General features: G+C 42.9%; 1 protein-coding gene across 1 annotated transcript in view; it reads left to right on the forward strand.

The window, feature by feature from the left end:
- si:dkey-34d22.1 (discoidin, CUB and LCCL domain-containing protein 1) overlaps positions 1-22,835 on the forward strand; it is a 142,213-nt gene that overhangs the window by 67,848 nt on the left and 51,530 nt on the right. The window contains exons 3-4 of the mRNA XM_060847378.1: positions 1,301-1,438; positions 22,700-22,751. Of these exons, the coding sequence (XP_060703361.1) occupies positions 1,301-1,438; positions 22,700-22,751 (190 nt within the window). The remainder of the gene's footprint in view (positions 1-1,300; positions 1,439-22,699; positions 22,752-22,835) is intronic.

A 22,835-nucleotide genomic window follows, 5' to 3' on the forward strand; every position in this document is an offset into this window, starting at 1 on the left:
CAGAGGAAGTGGTGGAGACTGGTACAATTGCATCATTTAAAAGGCATCTGGATGGGTATATGAATAGGAAGGGTTTGGAGGGATATGGGACAGGTACTGGCAGTTGGGATTAGATGGTTTGGGATATCTGGTCGGCATGGACAAGTTGGACTGAAGGGTCTGTTTCCGTGCTGTACACCTCTATGACTCTATCTCATAGAGACCAATAAAATTCTAAAAGGATTACACAGGATAAACACAGGAAGGATATTCCTGATGACCAGGGAGTTCAGAACAAAGGATCACAATCAAAGGATGCAGCGGGGAGGCATTAGGACTGCGATGAGGAGAAGAGTCTTCACCCACAAGGTGGGGAGCCTATGGAATTCTATGCCATAGAAAGCCTTTGAGGCCAAAACAATGATTTTCTTCAAGAAGGAGTTAGATATCATTTCTGGGACGAGAGGGATCCAAGGTTATGGGGAGAAAATGTGAACAAGGGACTGAGTTGGATGATCAGCCATGACCTTTTTGAATGGGACAGCAGGCTTGAAAGGCTGAATGGCCTAGTCATTCTCCTATTTTCTACATTTTTCTATAATTTTTATTCAAAAGAAAAGGGGAGTTATCCTGCAAGTCCTGGGCCAATATTTATTCCTGAATCATCATCCCAAAAACAGATTATCTGATCATTATCATGTTCCTGTTTGTGAGAGTTTGCTGTGCAGAAATGGACTGCTGCTTTCCCTCACTATTTCAGCGCCTCCAGTTCAGTCTTCAGTTGGCCGTAAAGCTCTTGATTTGTCTGATGGTTGTACAAAGTGCGGTAGAAAGACCGGGAATGAAAAATCAGTTTGAGAGGATTGCATGCACGCTGCTGTTGTCACCCAAATTCACTTCATTACTCAACGTGACCATCCGGTCAATTCTGTAACCAGTGTCCACTCTTTCCGGCTATGTTTCCTCCTGTGTCCCAGCCAGGTGATATTTCATGGCACAAATCACAAAGGTGAAAGCAATCCCGATAAAGCTCTGATGTGCGCCGATGGGAATGATTACTTCGTTTCATTTATGCAGAGCGTTCAACTGATCAAGCAGGTCTCCCGAATGAAACCCCAACAAAAGCCATATTGTGTTCATGAGTGGGTGGGGAGAATGAAAAGGTGGAAGAAATTATCTAATAACTAAGGTCTTCAACACTAAACAGAGAAACTACTTTGGTATTCTGTTTAATTTTCTCCCATTCAGTCATGTTTCAGCTACAGTGATGTAGTTACTTCACATCACACAGTAATAGATTTTCTACAAATTCTTTTGGCAGGTCCTTATTGTGGCAATATGAATGGAATCCCTTCACAACTACAGTTAGCATCCAGTGTGGTGACTGTGGAGTTCAGAAGTATCACTCATATATCAGGAAGAGGATTTATGCTCTCCTACGCCACTACTGATCATCCAGGTGAGTACTCTTTTATCTGCAATGCATTTGGCTGTGTTGATAACGTTACTACGGAAGCTGGAGGGGTGCACACATCCTCCAGTCTCATTACTTCTGGGGGCACAACATAAATGGAAAAAGGAGGGTCACTGGACCTGAAACGTTAGTTCTGATTTTTCTGCACAGATGCTGCCATTTCTGCGGAGCTTTTCCAGCAATTTCTGTTTTTGTAAACTGAAGATACTTTGCCACTTCCCGAAATAGACCACATAAACACTTTATCTAGGTCACGTTTTAAACTAAAAAAAATCAATCAACCATGTTTCTTAGGTTTATTATCAAAATAAAGCTTATTCAACAGAAATGCAACAATTGGTAATATAGAAGTATAAATGCTAATCCCTCTAAATATCACCCAAATATATTTGCAATGCACAAACACATGCCTTGGGAAAAGAAAAATAAAAACCATGAAAAATCAAAACTAATTTCTCTGCAAAGGTTGACTGTCTGAAAACGAAAAGCACTGCATTATTCATGAAGGCAAAAGGATAAAGCATAGAATATTCTAGAATGTGCCACTCTGTTGTTCTAGCTTTTTAGTCACTAAACATGCATGGTTTTCTCTGGAGTCTCTACAGATACAGCTTGCTCAGTAAGTGCAATATTAAGAATTTCTTCCAATCACTCACTAAGAAGAACAAGTAAGTTTTACCCTGGACTCAACAAGAATACTTTATATTCAGAAACTTGGGTAGCCCTTCCTTGCAGGCTTCTTGTTCCCAACTGAAGACCAGAAACCAAGGTGCTCTCCATCCTGTCACATCTCAAAGAGTCCAGTAGGTTTGCAACAAAGCAGATGGTTATTGCTAAACATGTCATTCCTAAGAAGTCTTGTTAAAAAAGCTTCAACTGCTTATTAGTTGACTTTGGAATTAAGCACTTCAGGGTTAAGCACCACAGTAAAATATTTGTTATCATTTTAATGATTAGTTGAGGGAATTTCAATGTATTGAATCCTTTTTTGTCTCAATTTTTTTTGATACGTCAACAATAGACACTGTCAGCATATCTCCAGAGCTTTGCACATAGACTCGTAGATGGTGGGTAGTAAGCGAAAGGGAAGGGAAAGAGGTATTGGACATCAGAATATGAGATGGCAAGGGGGATATCCTGGGTCATGGAGATTATCGGTGGCATAAGTTGCACTGGGGCTATGAGGTTGGGTAGGTGCTGAAAATGTGAATCATTCCTAATGAAGGGCTTATGCCCAAAACATTGACTTTCCTGTTCCTCGGATGCTGCCTGACCTGCTGTGCTTTTCCAGCGTCACCCTTTTCGGCTCTGACTCTCCAGCATCTGCAGTCCTCACTTTCTCCTATGAGGTTGGGTAGATGGGCATAGGGTAGCAGAGGGTATAAGGAGCTATGGAGATTTTAGGGCACAGTATGATGTGGATGGAGCATGGAGAGTGTATGGGGTAGGCAGGAGTGAGTAGTTGTTTGGTTGTTTTCATGTTCATTGTTAAACTTTGAGCGCAGTGCTGGATCACCAAGGTAGGCTTTCCATCCAGCCTGCTTCAAACACTCAGCTTTTGAGCTTTTCCAAGGTTGGACTGACTCCCAATCCAGGTCACACGCTAACCCCTGGACTGAAATTCAGAGGCACAGGGAGGGATTTTGAAAGGTTGGGAAGAGATGGGTGCACCAGGTCCTGTTCACTGGGATGTTTATGGGCAACTGCGGAGGTAAGCAATTCTCTGAGATTACTGTCGGCTAGGCCCAGTCCTCAGGAATTGCTGTGGAAACTGTGGGCCTTAGTGGATTCACTGGGCATTGGTCTAAGAAATGGCAGCGTCTAGACCTTAAATGTTGCCAGGAGCCAGGTCCAGTTATTGACGTTGTGTTTGATGGATGCCACCTGCTGCATGAGGTAGAGGGCCAAAGTTCCCAAATAACAATGCAGTCTATTATAGTGCCATCTGTGTTTCTATGGTGTCCCATGGGTGACAGAAAAGTGTAGGTAACGCTATAATAGACATGCCCTATACATTGTGAAGGATCATGCAATTCACCGGGACCTATCAATGTTGGGGAGGGGGAAACGAGTCGGAGGATGACCTCATGAATTGCAGGTAGTGACTCAGCGTATAACGAGGAGTGAGGGAATCAGTGGGGTTAGGGAGAGGGAAAGGATTTATAAGTAGGAATAAAACTCTGAATAGAAAAGTGTATATCTGGACACTATTTAAATAGGCTTACAATTCTGGTCTTTAACATCTGCATTTTGGACACAATTTATTTCTAGTTTGTCATCTTTACTTCTGAGCCATTACAGAGTTTGCCGTACAACTTCAATGTTAGTATTTTCCATATTACTGCGATCAAGCAAATACAGTTGACAATGTTTTGTCTTTGATCTTTTCTGTGGACAGACAAATCTAACCCAACCTATTGTTTGGTAGCTAGATTTATTTCATAGGCACAAGACCCTGAGACAGCCAGAATTTGGTGATCACTGTTTTGAACATGTGAGGCATAAAGTGTCCAAAGTATATTTAGAGACTTCAGTCAAATCACTTAAGAAGAATGTCAAAGTTAATGTGGTTTGGAAAGAAAATCAGTCATCATTGAATGACCACTGCTATAATACAACGGTTGTTGGGTCAAATGTTGTAGTTCCAATTAATCGGAAGCAACGTGGTTAAAAGATCTCCCTCTGATTCATTTGCTGGTTACTCTCTTTGATGACTGAGTGGGTGGGCTTGCAGGAAATTGCAGACGTGATTTTATGGTATTCAGAGCTGTGTCACTCCTCAGGGAATCATCTACCGCAAGAAAAAGTGGAAAATTACACAAAGCCCTTCCTGTCCATGTTTCCACAACTGCTTCTCAAACAACTGGGAACATCACATTTACCCAGAATTATTTTGTTCTGTTTGCAAGATAACGGGAATACCTTTTAACCCCCAAAATCAGGGGAATTATCGACAGGGGAAAGATTAACAAGTTAAGAGTTTGGAACAGGAACCTAATCAGCTGACTGAGGCCGTGCTCACTTCTGGTTTTAACCAATGAGAGGCAGGGAGCCATCCCACCCGGAGGACATCGATTATTGAAGGAGGACCGTCTGCTTTCACTTAGAGTTTCTGTTTTAACCCAGTGTTGATGGCTCTCAGGAAAAGTGACAGGTAGAAGGAGCTGACAGAGATTGGATCTACAAGGTCTTTACAAAACTGCTTGTGGGCTAGGAGGAGCAGGGGTGCAGACTGAACAGACCACTTTATAAATCTCTCTACCTGCCTGCCTGCCATCTCACTGTTCCCATTCTGCTTCCTCGGATTTGCGCTACCATCTGCTGCTCCGCCATGTCTGTCTGTTTTACAGGTTTTCCTGCCTGACTGGCTGAAGACAGCCCAACAACCAACGGATGTTGGAAAATCTGCGAGTTAACCCTCCCCCAAGTCTGGCTTAAAGATCAGCAACAGGTTGAGGATTTACTCAGCATTCGCCTGGCTTTGATTCAGCCCCTTAAGCACATGAATATGCAAGAAATGGAGGAATATGGCCCAAGGGCAGACAGAAGGGACTAGTTACATTTTACATCATGTTCAGCACAACATTGTGGGCTGAAGGGCCTGTTCCTGAGCTGATCGATCCCTTTGCAGCATTCAGTTAGATCATAGATTCCCTACAGTATGGAAACAGGCCCTTTGGCCCAACAAGTCCACACTGAACCTCCGAAGAGTAACCAACCCAGACTCATTCCCCTACCCTGTTATCTTATATTTACTTCTGACTAATACACCTAACCTGCACATCCCTGGACCCCCACAATGGGCAATTTAGCCTGGCCAATTCACCTAACCTGCACATCTTTGGACTGTGGGAGGAACCCACGCAGACATGGGGAGAATATGCAAACTCCACACAGACAGTCGTCCAAGGCTGGAATCGAACCACTGTGAGGCAGCAGTGCTAACCACTGAGCCACTGTGCTGCCCCACGGCTGATCTTTATCCCTGCAGCATCTTCTCCAATGATTTTCAGAGAAATGGCATCAATAACAAGGCCAGCATGAATTGCCCATCCCTAATTGTTCTTCAGAAGGTGCTGGTCTTTCACTTTTTTGAACAGTTGCAGTTCCCGTGGTATGGGTACACCCACTGTGCTATTAGAGATGGACTTGCAGAATTTTATCCTGTCCTGGTGAAATTACGAGCAATATATTTCCGGTTAGGCTGATGAGTGTCTTGGAAGGGCACTTGGGAGCTGGTAATATTCTGTGTATCTGCTGCTCTTGTGCTTCATGGTGATTGAGTTTGTAATCTTGGAAGGTCTTGGTCTAAAGAGCTTTGGTGACTTTGAAAGTTAGAAATAGAATTAGATTTTGTTGCCATGTGTACTCCAGTACGGAGATACAGTGAAAAGTGTATATAGTCACCGTTCTCTGGCTGCTTCTTAGGTACAACAGTACCTAATTACAAAATCTTGGGTATAAAGCAGGAAAATAAAGAAATAAAGTTAAAAGTTCAACATTATAGTCCTGCTTCAGTGCTTAGCCATGGCCCTGGATCTGGGCTCTTCCACCCTGACACGGAGACCATCATCAGCACAAAGCACTGGGCCAGCCTTGAGTCCCTTTGTCGCAGCAGCTGGAACCCATGTTACCATCCAACAATGCCATCTAATCTCTCCAGACATTGTCTCTGCCATGAGACCATCTAGGGTCACACTTCACAATGCAGACACCGCTGAAGCTTCCAGGACCCACAGCGGGCACTGGGCAAAACCTCACCTCCCTCTGCCATCACCGGGAACACAACCTCACCTCCCTCCATCACAAGGGAACACAACCTCACCTCCCTCCATCACAAGGGAACACAACCTCACCTCCCTCTGCCATCACAAGGGAACACAACCTCACCTCCCTCTGCCATCACAAGGGAACACACTCTCACCTCCCTCTGCCATCATAAGGGAACACAACCTCACCTCCCTCCATCACTGCAGGAACACAATCTCATCTCCCTCCGTCACGGTCAGGAACACAATCTCACCTCCCTCCGTCACGGTCAGGAACACAATCTCACCTCCCTCCATCACGGTCAGGAACACAATCTCACCTCCTTCCGTCACGGTCAGGAACACAATCTCACCTCCTTCCGTCACGGTCAGGAACACAATCTCACCTCCCTCCGTCACGGTCAGGAACACAATCTCACCTCCCTCCGTCACGGTCAGGAACACAATCTCACCTCCCTCCATCACGGTCAGGAACACAATCTCACCTCCCTCCATCACGGTCAGGAACACAATCTCACCTCCTTCCGTCACGGTCAGGAACACAATCTCACCTCCCTCCATCACGGTCAGGAACACAATCTCATCTCCCTCTGTTACCGTCAGGAACACAATCTCACCTCCCTCTATCACCGCCAGGAACACAATCTCATCTCCCTCTGTCACGGTCAGGAACACAATCTCATCTCCCTCTGTCACCGTCAGGAACACAATCTCACCTCCCTCCATCACCACCAGGAACACAATCTCACCTTTCTCTGCTACCACCGCCAGAAACAAATCTTCTCTGTGATCCGCTGGGCACCTTGATACCATCTATGCATTCCTCAGAAGGTCAGTAAGGTTAAAAGTATTTTTTTAAGTGTAACGAAAGAAGAATAAAAAGTAAAGGTAGATGGTGCAAGTGAGCTCTGGTCTCAGGGGCCTGCACACTGCTCTATTACCCCACTGCCAGCCCCATCTGAAGTGCTGAAGGTCTGAACAAGAGTAATGCCAGACTCGAAACTTTAACTGTTTCTCTCCCTATGGATGCTGCCAGACTTTGAGTGTCCCCAGCATTCCCTGCATTTGTTTTTTGGAAATATTAATTGACTGCGCATCTTGCAAAGGGAGAATTGTGTCTTTCTGTTCTCAGCTGTGTGAAACTATTGTGTGAGATCAAACCCAAACTCCGATTAATACTGACTAAATTGCTGCAACCTGCCCATTTAATTTTAAGCTGTTAAACCCAATTATTGGAACCTGCCTCTGAAGCAGTGAGAGCAATCTGTGGCCAATAGCCTCTCTGTCTGTAATATTTTTGTGTAATCTTGTGCTGGGGCCAGAACAGTAATTATCACATTTTGCAATGAGACCAGAAAGCTGCTAGTTACAGTTGCCTTGGAATGTTTTGCGTTCCCAGCCTTTGCTGAGGAGATAGATTTAGACAGCTCACTCCAGAGTACATTTAGAAAGCTCGTGGGGGTGGTCAAGGTCAAAGAGCCAAACAGGAGTTTGAATCCTTTTATTCTGAAGCCACTAAAATAGTAGTCTTATCATCTTGGAAGACGGTGGTGACTGTTCCTCTTATTGTCAGCTGAGCTTACCATACATGGTAAAGGAGGGGCTCTTGCACCTGTGCCATAAGATCCAGGTTCAAGTCCCACCTACTCCAGACATGTTTCATAGCATAACTGAGCCAGTTAGTCAAGAAATATGTCCAGAGTAAAAGATTCAATAGGTGCGACACACATTAAATAACATAGCTCTTTTCGATGCATTGATCCCTTGTACTTTCAGAGAGGAGGTTTGCTTTATATTAAGCTTATATTTGTACTTGTACTTAATAACCAATACAGAACAATTCATACAGCACAGGAACAGGCCCTTCAGACCATCATTCCTGCACTAATCCGAATCCTTATTTAGACCCATTACTTATTGCCCATGTGTGGTTTCGATCCTCCTGCTCACCTCCTGTTCATGTGTCTACCAAGATACGCCTTAAATGTTGCTTAAGTGCCTGCTTCCACCATCTCCACTGGCAGTACACTCCAGGCACTCTCCAGTCTCTGTGTGAAACATTTTCTCTGCACTTCTCCCCTAAATCTTCCCCATCACACCTTGAAACTGAGCCATTTTGCAGTTGGCCTTTCCATGCTGGGAAATAGCCTCTGACCATCTACCTTATCTATGCCTCTCATCGTTTTGTAGATTTTTATCAGGTTGCACCTCAGAGACTGAGTTTATCCAACCTCTTCTCATATCTAAAACCCTCCAGACTAGGCAAACATCTTGGTAAATCTTCTCTGCACGCTCTCCAAAACATCCATGTCCTTCTGGTAGTATGGTGACCAGAGCTTGTAGTTTTGCTTTTCTTCAGTCCCAGGATGTGGATGTCACTGTCAAAACCAGTGATGAATTCCTACCAACTTCTTTTGTTTTCTTCTAAGTTTTCCAAGGTTCTCCCCAGCTGAGGGTCAACCTCCACAACTGCAAACTGTGGTCCAAAATCAGCTGTAGGAAGTTGCTTGACTGTAGCCCCTGTTACTCTCAATGCTCAAAGGTCTAAGATTGAATATAGTGACTGACAAAACCAAAGCCTTAGCCACCTGTTGGGAATTATTGGACCAAACCAACCCAGAGCTCAAGAATAGAAACCATGTAACAACTAGGAAAACATAGAATTAGCAGCATTAGTACAAATTGGAGTTCGATTCAGATGGGACATTTCCATCGTTCCCCTGTTTAACTGGCTTTTCATTTGTGCACGTTGGCAGTTTTATATTCAATCCTCTCTCAGAAACTCTCCAAAACGATGATGTATTAATTGTTGATCTCCTTGTGGTACCATTTTGAAGAACAATAAGGGAGATTTCCCCATGTCCTCACACACCATTAGGCTCAGAAGTGTATCCAGTCGCATCACCAAGCTGCTTGTGAGAGCTTGCTGTGTGTAAATTGGCAGCCGCATTTCCCTAATCACAACAGTAAATGGTCGCATTTCGAAACCACTTTCTCACCTGAAAATGCTTTGGATGGCCTGCAGTTGTACAAGGTGCCAGAGAAAGGCAAATCATTTTACATTGTGTAGACATACTTGGTGACAGCCCTGGATAGCTAGTTCCTGTATCTGATCTGTCATGTTGTCTTCTGCATATTTTGGTTGAGTTTTCAGTGATTCATTGTGTTGGATGGGATTGCCTGATGGCAAAAACATTTGATTGGCTAACTGTCTGAGTTCAGTAAACGATAAAGACTGGAATGTTTGTTTATGTCTGACTCACAAGTCAATTTAACTGAACAAAGCCAGATTTCAGTTTGCAGTGCAGTAGGATTAGAAGGTTTAATATGTCTACCATGCTGTTTACTTTAATGACTATACTTGCAACATTCAGTATATATATCATCAAAATTATGCCTACTGGTCTAAATCATATGCATTTTCCCTTTGGGAATTAAGGTCAGGTTTAAATAGAGAACAATTTTATGTTGTTGCAATTAACACAGCCTGTTTCAATTTCTGTTTTCACTGTTTAACTCAGGAAGGATCTACTCAATTAATGCCATGTGAACACAGAAGCTATTGGCAATAGCCATTTTGTCTTTGTGTCTTAATAAAGCAGTTGCAGTTTATATTGAACTCCCAAGAAAATAATTGCAAGGATAATGGGTTTGCAGTTACAGCATGATGAAACTTTGTGTGCATGGCTCATTTCAACTCTCAAGTCCTCATTTAGTTTGCCTTGAATAAGGACAGAGGAATCTCTTTCTGCTGGAGTACATTTGGAGCACCGTGACCCTTTCTTTTCAAGCTAATAGAGTGAAGTTTTATTTGAGGTTCATTCTGTTTCTGCTCCGTTAGAATAACTCCAGAATCTTCAGAATAAATTTCAATGTTTTATAATGAGAAAATAGTTCAGCACAGAAAACTATTCAGTCCATCATTATTATTTTAAAGGAAGTGAGTATGAAAGTAGGGAGGTTTTTATAAAGCTATACAAGACTATTCAAAAGTCTGTTATCACATTATACGATGTCAAACTCATTCTGTGTAATAACTGGTGACGGAACACGTACAGTGTGGTTTTTGTATCATTTTTAGCAAAGTTTCCCTTTCTTTAAACCCTTTGTCAAGAGACCACAGCTGGGGCACTGTGAACAGTTTATCTAAGGAAAGATATATTGCCATTGGAGGCAGTCCAGAGAAGGTTCATTAGGTTTACACTGGGTGTAGAGGGACTGTCATATGAGGAGAGTTTGAGTAGGTTGGACTTGTATTGGGATTTAGAAAAATGAAGGGTGTCCTTACTGAAACATTTAAGATTCTTAGGGGACTTAACAGGGCACATGTTGTTTCCCCTTATGGGAGAGACTAAAACCAGAGAGAATAATTCGAGGTTCACTCATTTAAGACAGAGATGAAGATGAATTTCTTCTCTCAGAGGAGACTGGATCTGTGGAATTCTTTATTACAGAGGCCTGTTGAGGCTGGGTCATTAAGGACATTCAAAGCTGAGATAGATTTTTAATCAGTAAGGGAATCAAGGGTGATGTGGAAAAGGCAGGAAAGTGTAATTGAAAGTTATCAGATCGATCATGATCTCACTGAGTGGAGGAGCAGTTTCAATGCGCAGAATAACCTAATTCTTTACTGAACTGTAATGTAAATTCTTTAACTATGTTATAACTATCTTATTTCTAACTGTTCTTTAGATACTGTAAGCCACACTTCTACTTTTCCTTTTATTCCTCTTTTGTATCCAAGGCTTGTACCTAGGTACTTGTACCTAAGATTTCACCATTAGAGGCAGCCATTGTAAAAACTTCACTGTTTTCCTGTACTAGAATATACATGACAATAAAGGATATTCTATTCTATTCTACAGCTTATGGTTTTATTACATCTGTGCTGGCTGTTTCGAAATCCAACCATTTAGTCACACTCCCCTGCTCTTCTCTCATTTTTCGCTACTGTTTTCTCCTGCAAACATTTATTCCTTTTCCCTGAATACTGTGATTGAATGTAAATCCATCATTGGCTTTGCAATTCAAATCCTAATCACCCGTTGCCTAAAGCTGGTGTTCAGAAGGTTTAGAAGAAAGTACTTGGCAATGCTAAAATCGTGAATTAAGAACAGAAATTACTAGAATTACATTGAACCATACTTAAAAAACCATTTAGGAAGACTGCAGGTGGTTTCAGTGTCTCCGGACTATAGAGGTTAGAAATAGCAATTCCTGATCAGTCAGTGGTGACTAATGCTGCAAAGAGCCTTTGTAAGGACACTGGGAAAATGAGATTGGTCTCCACATTGCAGCCTTGCAAGGCTGAGCAGCCTTTTAGCACTCAACGTCTCAGCTTCCGTGTGAGAAAATGGCGTGAAGTCACAAAGAACAACAAATGCCCATGATCCCATATCGTCACAGGAGACACTGTCTTCGGAACCTCCAAATACTGCTTCCACTCTTCCAATCAGTTTGGTTTGAAGTAACGAGGGAAGAAAAAGGTAACGGTCACAGTATGAAGGGGTGCCATGGAGTATCCTATCAAGGGCTGGTTAAAAAGAGATAAAGGAAGCTTTACGTCTGGTTTAAAGGAGTAGAGTGAGCTTCTCTGTCTGTTTAAAAGAGTCAGACAAGATTTACCCTGTAACTAAGCCCATGCTGAACTGTGCTGAGAGGGTTTGATGAGGATAGCGTGGAGCAAACTTCACTCTGTATCTAACCCTGTGCTTTTCCTGGTTGGGAATGTTTCATGGGGCCAGGGTAAGCAAACTTTACTCTATCGAACGCTGGGCAGTTCCTGTTTTAGGAGTGTTTGATGCAGAGTAGAGTTAGCTTTTTTTCAGTTAAAAGAGAATAGAGGAAGCTTTACTCTGCATCTAACCACTGGCTGTACATGTCCTGGGAGCGTTTGTTGGGGACAGTGTCAAATGAGCTTTACTTTCAGTATAAAGAGTAAAGGAATGCTTTGGAGCTTACTGCTAAGAAGGCAGTGATACCTGATAAGCAAGAGGTGCTGTAAAACATTGGTGCACATTCTAATAACCATAGTGACACTGGTAGTAGCCGGGGAATGAGAGAGCTTGTCAGGGCATCCAGTGACTTGGACTCCCTGAATGAACTGTAACTCACCCCTACCTCAGGGCAGGGCCAGCAGCTCTCCTCTCAACCTCACGGTCAGTGAATATGAGAAAGTACTATTCCCTCCAGTAGTTGACCACCCTCCACCCAGTCTCCGATCCAATCACTTTTCAGCGCTAACTACTTCCCTGAGCTACTAGTCACCCCTTCAGACCACAATCCTCATTAACCATGAGCTAATTAAGTGGTTGACTAGATTTCAGGGACCAAATGTCCTCTTTGTATTCTGAAGAAGCCAAAGAGTCCCTTCAGTGTGGAAGCAAGCCATTCAGCCCATTGAGTCCAAACTGACCCTCCAAAGAGCATACCACCCAGACCCACCCCATCCCTGAAACCCTGCATTTCTCATGGCCAATTCACCTAACCCACACATCTTTGGACTGTGGGAGGAAACCCACGCAGACACACGGAGAATGTGCAGGCAGTTGCCTGAAGCTAGAATTGAACCAGTGTCCCTGGAAATTGGGGCAGCAGTGCTAACCACTGAGCCACCTTGCCACCCCAAACTGGGCTTCAAATGTTAGCTCTGTTTCTCTCTCCACGGATGCTGCCAGACCTGCCGAGTCTCTCTAGCATTTTCTGTGTTTGCTCCAGATATCCAGTATTTTGTTTCATTCCTGGCGTTCCTATTTCCTCCCAATAACTCTCTCTAAGATCTATAACTTCATATTGATGAAGAAGCAAATTGCTAATAACTTAAGTGAATATGCTGCAGCTTTCTTTCTGAACAATGCTGAGTTCCCAGGACTTGAAATACTTCGTATCAGGAACAAATCAACTAAATGGCACATTTTGAATCATTTCATTTGAAAGTAAAAGACAATTAAATGGTCAAGAGTTTAATTTGGATGTTCCAACTGCTGGTGGCCATTTCACACAAATGGGCAGCTGTTCCTTAACCTCCAACAGATGCCTTTAGGGATCCCATTCCATACATTGTACATTCCTTGGAATCAGCTGTGCTAGAGTGTGTGGGCTGGTGACTTCTTCCTAGGTTCTCCATCAGTCTTCCAGCTGCTCGGAGCAGATTAGGAGTTCTGTTGGATGTAACTGTGCTCTCCTTTTCACTCCTTTCAGTGATGGGGAAATGTCCACTTGCCAAAGCAGTGGCTGTTTGGAATTGGCAATTCAATTGAAAAAGGTGACTGACCCTGAATCCCATCACCGCAGCTTTCTTTACACATCAATGCTGGCAATCCTTGTGTCAATTTGCCACTGAGCATCACCTTTGTCATTCCTTTTTAAATGGTGAAATACATTTTTTAAAAAAACATGCTTTTTTTAAATCAGATTGCTCCTTGAAATAATTCCTCTTTCTTGTCCACATCTGTTAGCAATATAAAGCAACATCTGCCTTTTTGTTAGCCAAATGTATAAAAATCCCATCTGGCCATCCCTTCACACTGCAAACAGGAGATTACATGCTGCCCACCACTGTTAATGTACGTCTATAGTGTTACAGAGCTCACGCCTACACAGGGGCCTCTTCTGCTCATTTTATAGATGAATCTTCAGCACAAAATATGCTTCTCACTTATGTTTTGCATGTTTCATGCATTCTCCCATCACTTTGACAGATGAGTGTTGAATAAAAAGAAAAACCAATTTACATTCCCACTGGGTGTCATCTCATGTGTGACCTTAGGCTAGTCTGAAGTTGCATCACCAATTGCAAATATTGGTTGCGAAGTCTGCATTGGAGGGATGATTGCAGGCACTTCAGCGGTTTTGGAACAGCAATAGCTTTGTGCTTGTTTCCCACATTTGCTGCCAATCCCCACTCACCCCCACAGTCTGTTGCTGCTGCTCTAACCCAGAGTCTGGACAGAGGAGATATTGGTGTTCCTGGCAGCTGTTCACGAAGCTGAGCAGTACTGATTGCTGCAGCAAGGTACGTCATCCCTTGAGATATCTTCAGATGTAGCCACATATGTCTTCAGATGCTCTTTTATAACACAAAAGAACATTTGAAAGGAATGCAAGGTTTTTCATTTCAGATATGGACTCTAAAGTCAAACAGGGTCCTGATAACTCAATCTGTTAACCATGATGTGGAGATGCTGGTGTTGGATTGGAGGGGACAAGATCAGAAATCACACGACACCAGGTTATAGTCCAACAGGTTTATTTGAAATCGCAAGATTTTGGAGCACTGCCCTTTCATCGGGGGAAGCCTGCCTCTGAGCCTCTCTCCGTTTCACCTGATGAAAGAGCAATGCTCCAAAAACCTGAAATTTCAAATAGACCAGTTGGACTATAATCTGATGCTGTGTGACTCCTGACCTCAATATGTTAACAGCAAATGTGATTTTGCTTGGACTGGCTCCTTTGGCAAATTAGAAACCAAAAGGTTCATTAATGTTGAATTAAGGACAATGGGTGGACTCTGAAAACTGTAGGGCAATGGTGTGCCCTTGTTTATGGAGTGATTCTGGCTACTTGTCATGGGTGAGAGATAGAAAGAGTGCTTTAGTCTTGAGTTCCCTCTCAGCTGCTTCAAATCGATCCAAATGTGACCATGGCTGCAGCTTCGGAAGGAGAAACCCACCCCAAGTGCGGAATGTGGCATCTGCTCTGACCAGTGGGTGGAACTGGCACATTGGGCAGGAGCTTGCCCGGGAACGATTCCCGCCGACAGGATGGAACGTGCCAGGGAGCCGTCTCGACAGGACAACCAAAATTCTGCTTTTCCCATTTCCAAGCCCAGTAGGAAAATTCTGCCCAATTCTTATGGTTAGGCACAGGACAAAAAAATCAGGAAGGGAAGCTGCCGAATATTTACTTTTCAAAATTTGTTTCAGTTAACAGCAGAAGTGAATTAGTACCTTACTTGACATAATTTTCACACCTCACTTTTATAAGTTCCATGACACCTCTTCTTGTTTAATGATTAAATTCATTCAAACCACCTTAGTGCTGAGGAATGCAGTGCTAATGGTGACTGTATCTAAAAGTCGATGCAATTCCATTAGACCAGTTCACATCCCACTGCATATGATGAATTACCACCATTTCTTTTCTCTAGAAAATATCGTTCATGAAACCAAAGCATCTACATTTCAAGGCAAACACTACACTGCAATAATATTCATCTTGTTTTCATGCAGATGCTGGACTCTGAGCTGTCCTAAAACAGTTGTAAGTGGGTGAAGAAATGATTACGAATTGAATGTAACTGGGATTTGCAAACACCTGCTTCAAGTATTTACCCCTTCAATGTCCTAATGACCTGGATCCTACTTTTGGCAATTCAAACTGGCACGGACTCTGCCTTCCCTGGGCATTTTCTCTGCTGTTTTCCTGTTGCATTTTGCGTTCAGTGATGGGGGGTCCACTATCAGCACTGAGATCCACCTGTTTGCCGGGTGCTCCCAGAGCTTTTCCATGTTCCCTACACCTTGCAGTAGCCACAAAGTCCTTTCAACCCATTACCAACCCCCATGTGGTGGTATTCGTGAGTGGAATGGGTAGAGTAGGTATGCAGAAGCTGATAAAAGAAGAGACAATGAGAGGGCGTAAACTTGCGAAGATGATATGATAAAAAGCTTTTTCACTTAGCGAGTAGTTACGCTCTGGGATGCCTTGCCTGGAATTATGATGGGAGCAGGTTCAAATGAAACATTCAAGAGGAACATTGGAAGGTTATTTGGATAGAAATGTTGTCCAGGAATATAGGGAAAAGGCAGGCGATTGACACGAGGTAATGTAACCAGTGCAGGCATGATGGGCTGCATGGCCTCCTTCTGTGATTCTGTGAGACCTCCCACATTTATCTTGGTGTTTCATACATTTCAACTTACGCTGGCAAGCTACAAACCACAACTAGGCCTATTTGGGGTGGATGGGAGAAAATTGTATGTCAGTGACCCTTAATGCAGCATTCTGCAAATTGTTTCCCAATGTGATCTCATCGTAACATTAAAATTTTACTCACTCCCATATGTCAGCGAATAAAGGAGCATAGTCGCATTTATAGGTTGTTATATAAATATAAAATTTTGTGATGAAAATCCTGACTGACACCAGTCACTAAATGCACATCCATCTCTGTCGATGTCGCTATGGAAACCTCTGAAGTATTTACACAGGCATGAAGTTACCCAACTGTACGTCTGATCAGAGCCAATTAAAACATTGAATGTCAGGACTGTGGTTGTGATTGGTCCTACTTCCCATTGCTGGGACAATACAAGGGAATGGGAGATTATAACCGTGTTATTTCTCTGTGACCCCAACTGGGGGGCCCCGACCCAATTTCAAATGTGGGAAATCCTTCGTAAATGCCCAAGCTATTTGAGTTTGGTTAGCTTGGTTGGCTGGTTTGCGATGCAGAGTGATGCCAATAATGGGGGTTCGGTTCCCATATTGACTGAAGTTGATATGAAAGAATTTCCATCTCAATCTTTCCCCTTACCAGAGGTGTGGCTACCCTCAGGTTAAACCACCACCAGTCATCACATTTACATGAGAGAGCAGCCGTATGCTCTGGTATGGTTATGGAAACTTTACCTTTTCTATTGAAGGTTGATTGCTCTGTTTGAGTGGTGGAGGAGATTTGGCTGAATTGAAAGATGGCTGCAACTTAACTGAATGGATCAGGTCTTACTGTGGTGGAATATCTCAGAAAGTCGAACTTCTCGGGTATCCCTTGAATTCTTTGGTTCATATCTTTGCCCATAATATAGTGAAAGTGAAAACTGATAACAGCACAGCCAGGGTAAGCACCTGGGAACATAGTTAACATCAGGTCACAAACTCAATCTATGACACTTCAACATATCAGTGATTGACTTGACATGTCTAGATCATCCTTCTACTTTCATTTCAAGATTAAGTACAATAGAAAGGTGTAGATGTGTCAGTAAAGGACATCTCATGATTCTCCTGGGTGAACTCCACCCCTAACCCTAATTCTTAAAACAGAAACTTCACCGTTCATTAACACATCGGGACCATGTGAAATAGGAACAGAATTAGAATTAGGTTTTGTTATCATGTATACTTAAGTATAGGGATGCAGGGGTAGAGTGAAAAGTATGCAAAGTCACTATCCCTGGCACCATCTTGGGTACAAAGATACCTAGGAACAAAATCTTAGCTACAAAGGCAGAAAAATAAAGAAATAAGTTAAAAAGTTCAACATTTCAGTCCTTCTTTAGTGTCAGCTGTAGGCCTGAAACTGGGCCCTTCCAGCTCGACGCAGACACCATCACCAGTAGAAAGGAGGCGGCCAACTCCAGACACCATTCATCAGTGCCATCTTGCCTCACCAACAATACTACCGCCACTGCCATGACTCCATGATGGGCCAGTCTCGATAATGCAGCTGTCCCTGAAGCTGTCAGGTCCTGCACCATCGAAGGGAAACGCCCCTGTGTGGTGAACGGAGTGAAGTTGGCCAGGTGGACATCATTGAATATGAGTTCCCTGATTGGGGCTATTGGCCCAGGTTAATCAGGGAGCCCAGATATAAACAGGAATCGTAGGGATTGCTGTCTTGCTGGTGACAGGCTTTGAGCTGGCTGGTGCTGTAATGTAAATAACAGGTGGCAGGACACCGGCTCTGTGGAGTTATCTCCCCTTGCATCAAACCCACTAAAGCTGCCGAGCTCTCTACAGACGGTAAGTAAGGTTAAAGGAAGATAAAAAGCAGTTGAAGAAGGAAACAAAATGTCAAAGCAAGACAGAGCGGATGAACTCCAGGTAGGAGCATGCAGGCTATGTTGCTACACCACTGCCATTTTGAACCAGATGTAGACCATTTGGCCCATCAAGACTGCTCTACCCTTCAATAAGACCATGTCTGATCTGTCATAGTGCTGTAATGGTCGATTTGTAATGTCCTGGAAATGCAAGCACGGTGGCACAGTGGTTAGCACTGCTGCCTCACAGTGCCAGAGACCTGGGTTCAATTCCCGCCTCAGGCGACTGACTGTGTGGAGTTTGCACGTTCTCCCCGTATCAGCGTGGGTTTCCTCCGGGTGCTCTGGTTTCCTCCCACAGTCCAAAGATGTGCGGGTCAGGTGAATTGGCCATGCTAAATTGCCCGTAGTGTTAGGTAAGGGGTATATGTAGGGGTATGGGTGGGTTGCGCTTCGGCGGGTCGGTGTGGACTTGTTGGGCCGAAGGGCCTGTTTCCACACTGTAAGTAATCTAATCTAATCTAATTGCTTTGGTTATGACTGAAAGTATAAGGATGTATAGTGGATAGTGTTTGTGGGACATGAGCCTGTTTAATTATATTTCTGTCTTCTGCATCGGCAGTGGTTTTATCAGGAAAACTATACATTGTTCCATTCCTGTCTCAGAGTTTTCAGTGAATTTTTACACTCATTCATAAATATGAACATTGTCAAATACTCAGTTTGCAAGTCCTGAAGTAACCTGGTTTCTGCAAATGGAGGAATGAAGCTAATAAGATTTAAAGTTAGCAGCCATACGTTTCCTTTGCTAGAGGGAGTGAAACTTGGAGCTGACTTCCAAAACACAGTCAGTTTCACTTTAAAGTTTTTATTTTTTTTATGTCAGTTATTATGTCTCACTGCCTCCAACATCAGCTAAAAGTAAAGACTTGTTTGTTGAGGCTTTCTTTTAAATCCCTCGGACATCTGCCTCCATTGATAGACATTGTCACTTCTGCTTGCAGTTATGCTCTGGGTACTGTCCTAATCAATGGCGCTGTCAACATTATTTTAAATTGGACTGTAGCTGAAAATCCAGATGTATTAACTTTTTGAAAAACTAAAAGAACTGTGGATGCTGGAAACCAGAAATTGCCAGAAAAGGTCAGCAGGTCTGGCAGCATCAGTGAAGAGAAATCAGAGTTAATGTTTCGGGTTGAGTGACCCATCCTTAGAACTCTGGATTAATGCTTTGCTTCACTGGATGGCTGCTGGATGAAGGTGTGAATCTTGAAGTGGAGGATTTAATGATGGGGAATCTATCTCTCCAGCCAACACAGAGAGGGAGAAGAAAGATATCTAAAAATCGGTGGAAAACTTGCAATAAGTAAGCTCTTTTCCATCTCCAAGTGCCACTAAGGTTCCTCCCTTCCTATCTCTCCCATTATGTTGACTGCAGTCCATAAAGCGAAATTCTTGCAGTCGTTTTTTTTTCAATCCAAAAGAAAGGCTCATGTTTATAAATCAACTTTCATGATCAATGGATGCCTCTCTGCACTTTTTAGCCAATTAAAAACTTTTGAAATGTAATGTAAGCAGAATTTATGCACAGCAAACTGCAATGTGTAACAAACCAGAATTGCTGGAGAAACCCAGCAGCTCAGGCAGCAACAGTGAGACAGAAAGATAGTGAATGTTTCCATTCCAGTGACCTTTTGTCAGAATGTGATATTGACTGGGGGCATGGTCTTTGTGGCAGCATGGTTGGTCTGGTCTGGTCTGGTCTGGTCTGGTCTGGTCTGGTCTGGAATCCTTTCAGGTGACAGCCTGGGACTCCTCCCGGTGGCTGTTTCCTTCAGCATCCGTCCGCGCCTTGGTGATGCAGCTTGGACAAGTGTGTTTTGATTTGGAGATGCCGGTGTTGTACTGGGGTGTACAAAGTTAAAAATCACACAACACTAGGTACTGCACAACCACCTGATGAAGGAGCAGCACTCCTAAAGCTAGTGCTTCCAATTAAACCTGTTGGACTATAATCTGGTGTTGTGAGATTTTTAACCTTGGATCAGTGTGTGACTCTATGCAGCATTTTCTTCGGTATCCGGCCCAGGATTCCAACAGGGGTTCGGGTTCCCAAGCCCAGAGCTGTGCAATAGATTAAGTGGATTTATTCTTAAGTTCCCTCTTCTTTTAAATTTCTTTTTTATTAAATTATCATGGGAGGACTCTCATCCTGTACTTCTTATTCTTTCATTTTTCTAATTCATTCCTATGATTTTGTACTTTTGAAGGTCTGCAATGCTAGACTTTTTATTGCTTTATTTTTCTATTTTGTTTCCTAAGAATTTGTCCTCAAGGATCTATACCCTTGGCACCAAGGCGGGGATGACTTGTAAACTTTTCACTGTATTCATTTGAGTACATGTGGCAATAAAGCTAATTCAATTCATCTGTTTTTATGATATTGTTTGAGAGATGAATAATGGCTGGGACCAGAGCTTACTCCCCTCCTCTGCAAAATATTACCGTGGGATCTTTTATGTGTACTGAGAGAGAGATCTGGTTCATTATCTCATCCAAAAGACAGCGTCTCTACAGTGCAGTACCTCTCAGCACTGCACTAGAGTGCCAGCCTTGACTTATATGCTCAAGACCTAGAATGAAACTTGAACCCAGAACCTTCTGGGTCAGAGGCATAAGTACTGTCCCCTGAGACATAGCTGACACCAAAGTGATACAAGTACTATAAGAATTGTACCACAATTGAAACCAAAAACTACAGGTGTAACTGTGACAGAGAAAGAATTGTTTCTTACAAGTGACCCACATGCCATTATCAGAGTTACTGACAGGTGATACATTAACAGGACTGGAAACCTCTCATGGGGACTACTGTACAAGTCTACTATATGTCGTTAGGTTATAGAATCCCTGCAGTATGGAAACAGGCCATTCGGCACATCAAGTCCACACTGACCCTCCAAAGAACATTCCACCCAGACCAACCCCTCCTACCTTATCCCTGTAACCCTGCATTTCCCATTGCAAATCTACCTAGGCTGCACATCATAGTGGGAGGAAATCAGAGCACCTGGAGGAAACCCACACAGACACTATGTGCAAATGTGCAAACTACCCACAGCCACTTCGCCTGAGAGTGGAATTGAATTAGGTCCGTGGCACTGTGTAGCAGCATTACTAACCACTGAGCCACCATGTTGGCTGCTCAAGGAGAATGGCGTTCATGAGGTGTTTAAGAGAGTGAATGGCACCCAAAACACCAATCTTTGAACAGACCAGTGCAGCTTGGGCTGAAAGGCCTCTTTCCATTCTGTAAAACTGTGACAACTCTTGGCATAACATGTTTACGAAAGATTGTTTCTTTGTTTAATTAATTCTAGATGATACATGGTATTTATTTAATAATGTACATAATTGTATGGATCCAGCCACTAACCAAGTTCGAGCAGTTCATTGATTAAAGTGACTTGTGGGAGTTTATTCTGTTCATTCTACCTTTGATGATGTTGACTGTTCAACTTGAGGAATCTGAACTCATTTTACTTGCCTGTCTTTCTTCCATTTACTATTCTAATTTAAAAAGCTTGAACAAATCCAGTTGCCTCAAGAGATGCTCATGGTGAAGTATTCTACACTCTATTGTCCCAATGCATGAAAATAAATTCTTCCAATTATCCCTTTCATCTGGTAATTGTTCCGGGTACAATAACATATTCACTGTTTGTGCTTAGTATTATACACAGTACATTCTCCAAGTTTCCATTTTATACGGGCTGAAAATGTGTTGCTGGAAAAGCGCAGCAGGTCAGGCAGCATCCAAGGAACAGGAAATTCAATGTTACGGGCATAAGCCCTTCATCAGGCTTATGCCCGAAACGTCGAATTTCCTGGTCCTGTTCCTTGGATGCTGCCTGACCTGCTGCGCTTTTCCAGCAACACATTTTCAGCTCTGATCTCCAGCATCTGCAGACCTCACTTTCTCCTCCATTTTATATGGACCTTATATGGATCATTTTATATGGACCTTTCAGTCTGAAGGAGAAAGGTAAATAATTCCAGTAGGGATCATTCATTTCAACACTTAGCTCCAATACCCCACTTGGCATATGCCCTCTGTTCTGATACACTCTTTAGAAAAGTGCAATTAATTTTATTATGCCTCTTCCAAAATGTGTCTCCTCACACTGGAAACATATAAAACTATGATAGGTATAGATAAGAATGAAGCAAGGAGGTGGTTTCCACTGGTGGGTGAAACTAGAACTATGGGTCATAGCCTCAAAATAAGGGAGAGCATATTTAAGACTGAGTTGAGGAGGTACATCCTCACCCAAAGAGTTGTGAATCTGTGGAAATCCCTGCCATTTGAAACAGCTGAGGCTACCTCGTTGAATGCTTTAAAGTAAAGATAGATTATTCAACAGTAAAGGAATTAAGGGTTATGGTGAGTGGACAGGTAAATGGAGCTGAAACCGCAAAATGATCAGCCATTATCTTATTGAATGTCAGAGTGAGCTCAATGGGCCAGTGGTCTACTAGTTCTTATGTTCTTACGTTTTGTGTATTAAATTCTAAGATGGCACCTAAGTTGGGAATGTTGCAGTTAGACGGATTTTTTTTTGATGGGCAGAAGCATTTGGGTAGAACCATTTCTATCAAAATTACAATGACACATTCCATTTATTAATGCACCCATACTTTGTTTCTTGCAGACTTGATTTCCTGTCTGGATAAAGGAATACATTATTTTCAGCGGCATTTTACGTAAGTTGAAATGCAGTTTAACCTTGTTGAATATGCTGTAAGACTTGATGGAAAGTTTTGCATTGTTTTGAAAGCAGAATTGCA

This window comes from Hemiscyllium ocellatum, chromosome 30 (genome assembly GCF_020745735.1).
Source record: "Hemiscyllium ocellatum isolate sHemOce1 chromosome 30, sHemOce1.pat.X.cur, whole genome shotgun sequence".
Lineage (NCBI taxonomy): Eukaryota > Metazoa > Chordata > Chondrichthyes > Orectolobiformes > Hemiscylliidae > Hemiscyllium > Hemiscyllium ocellatum.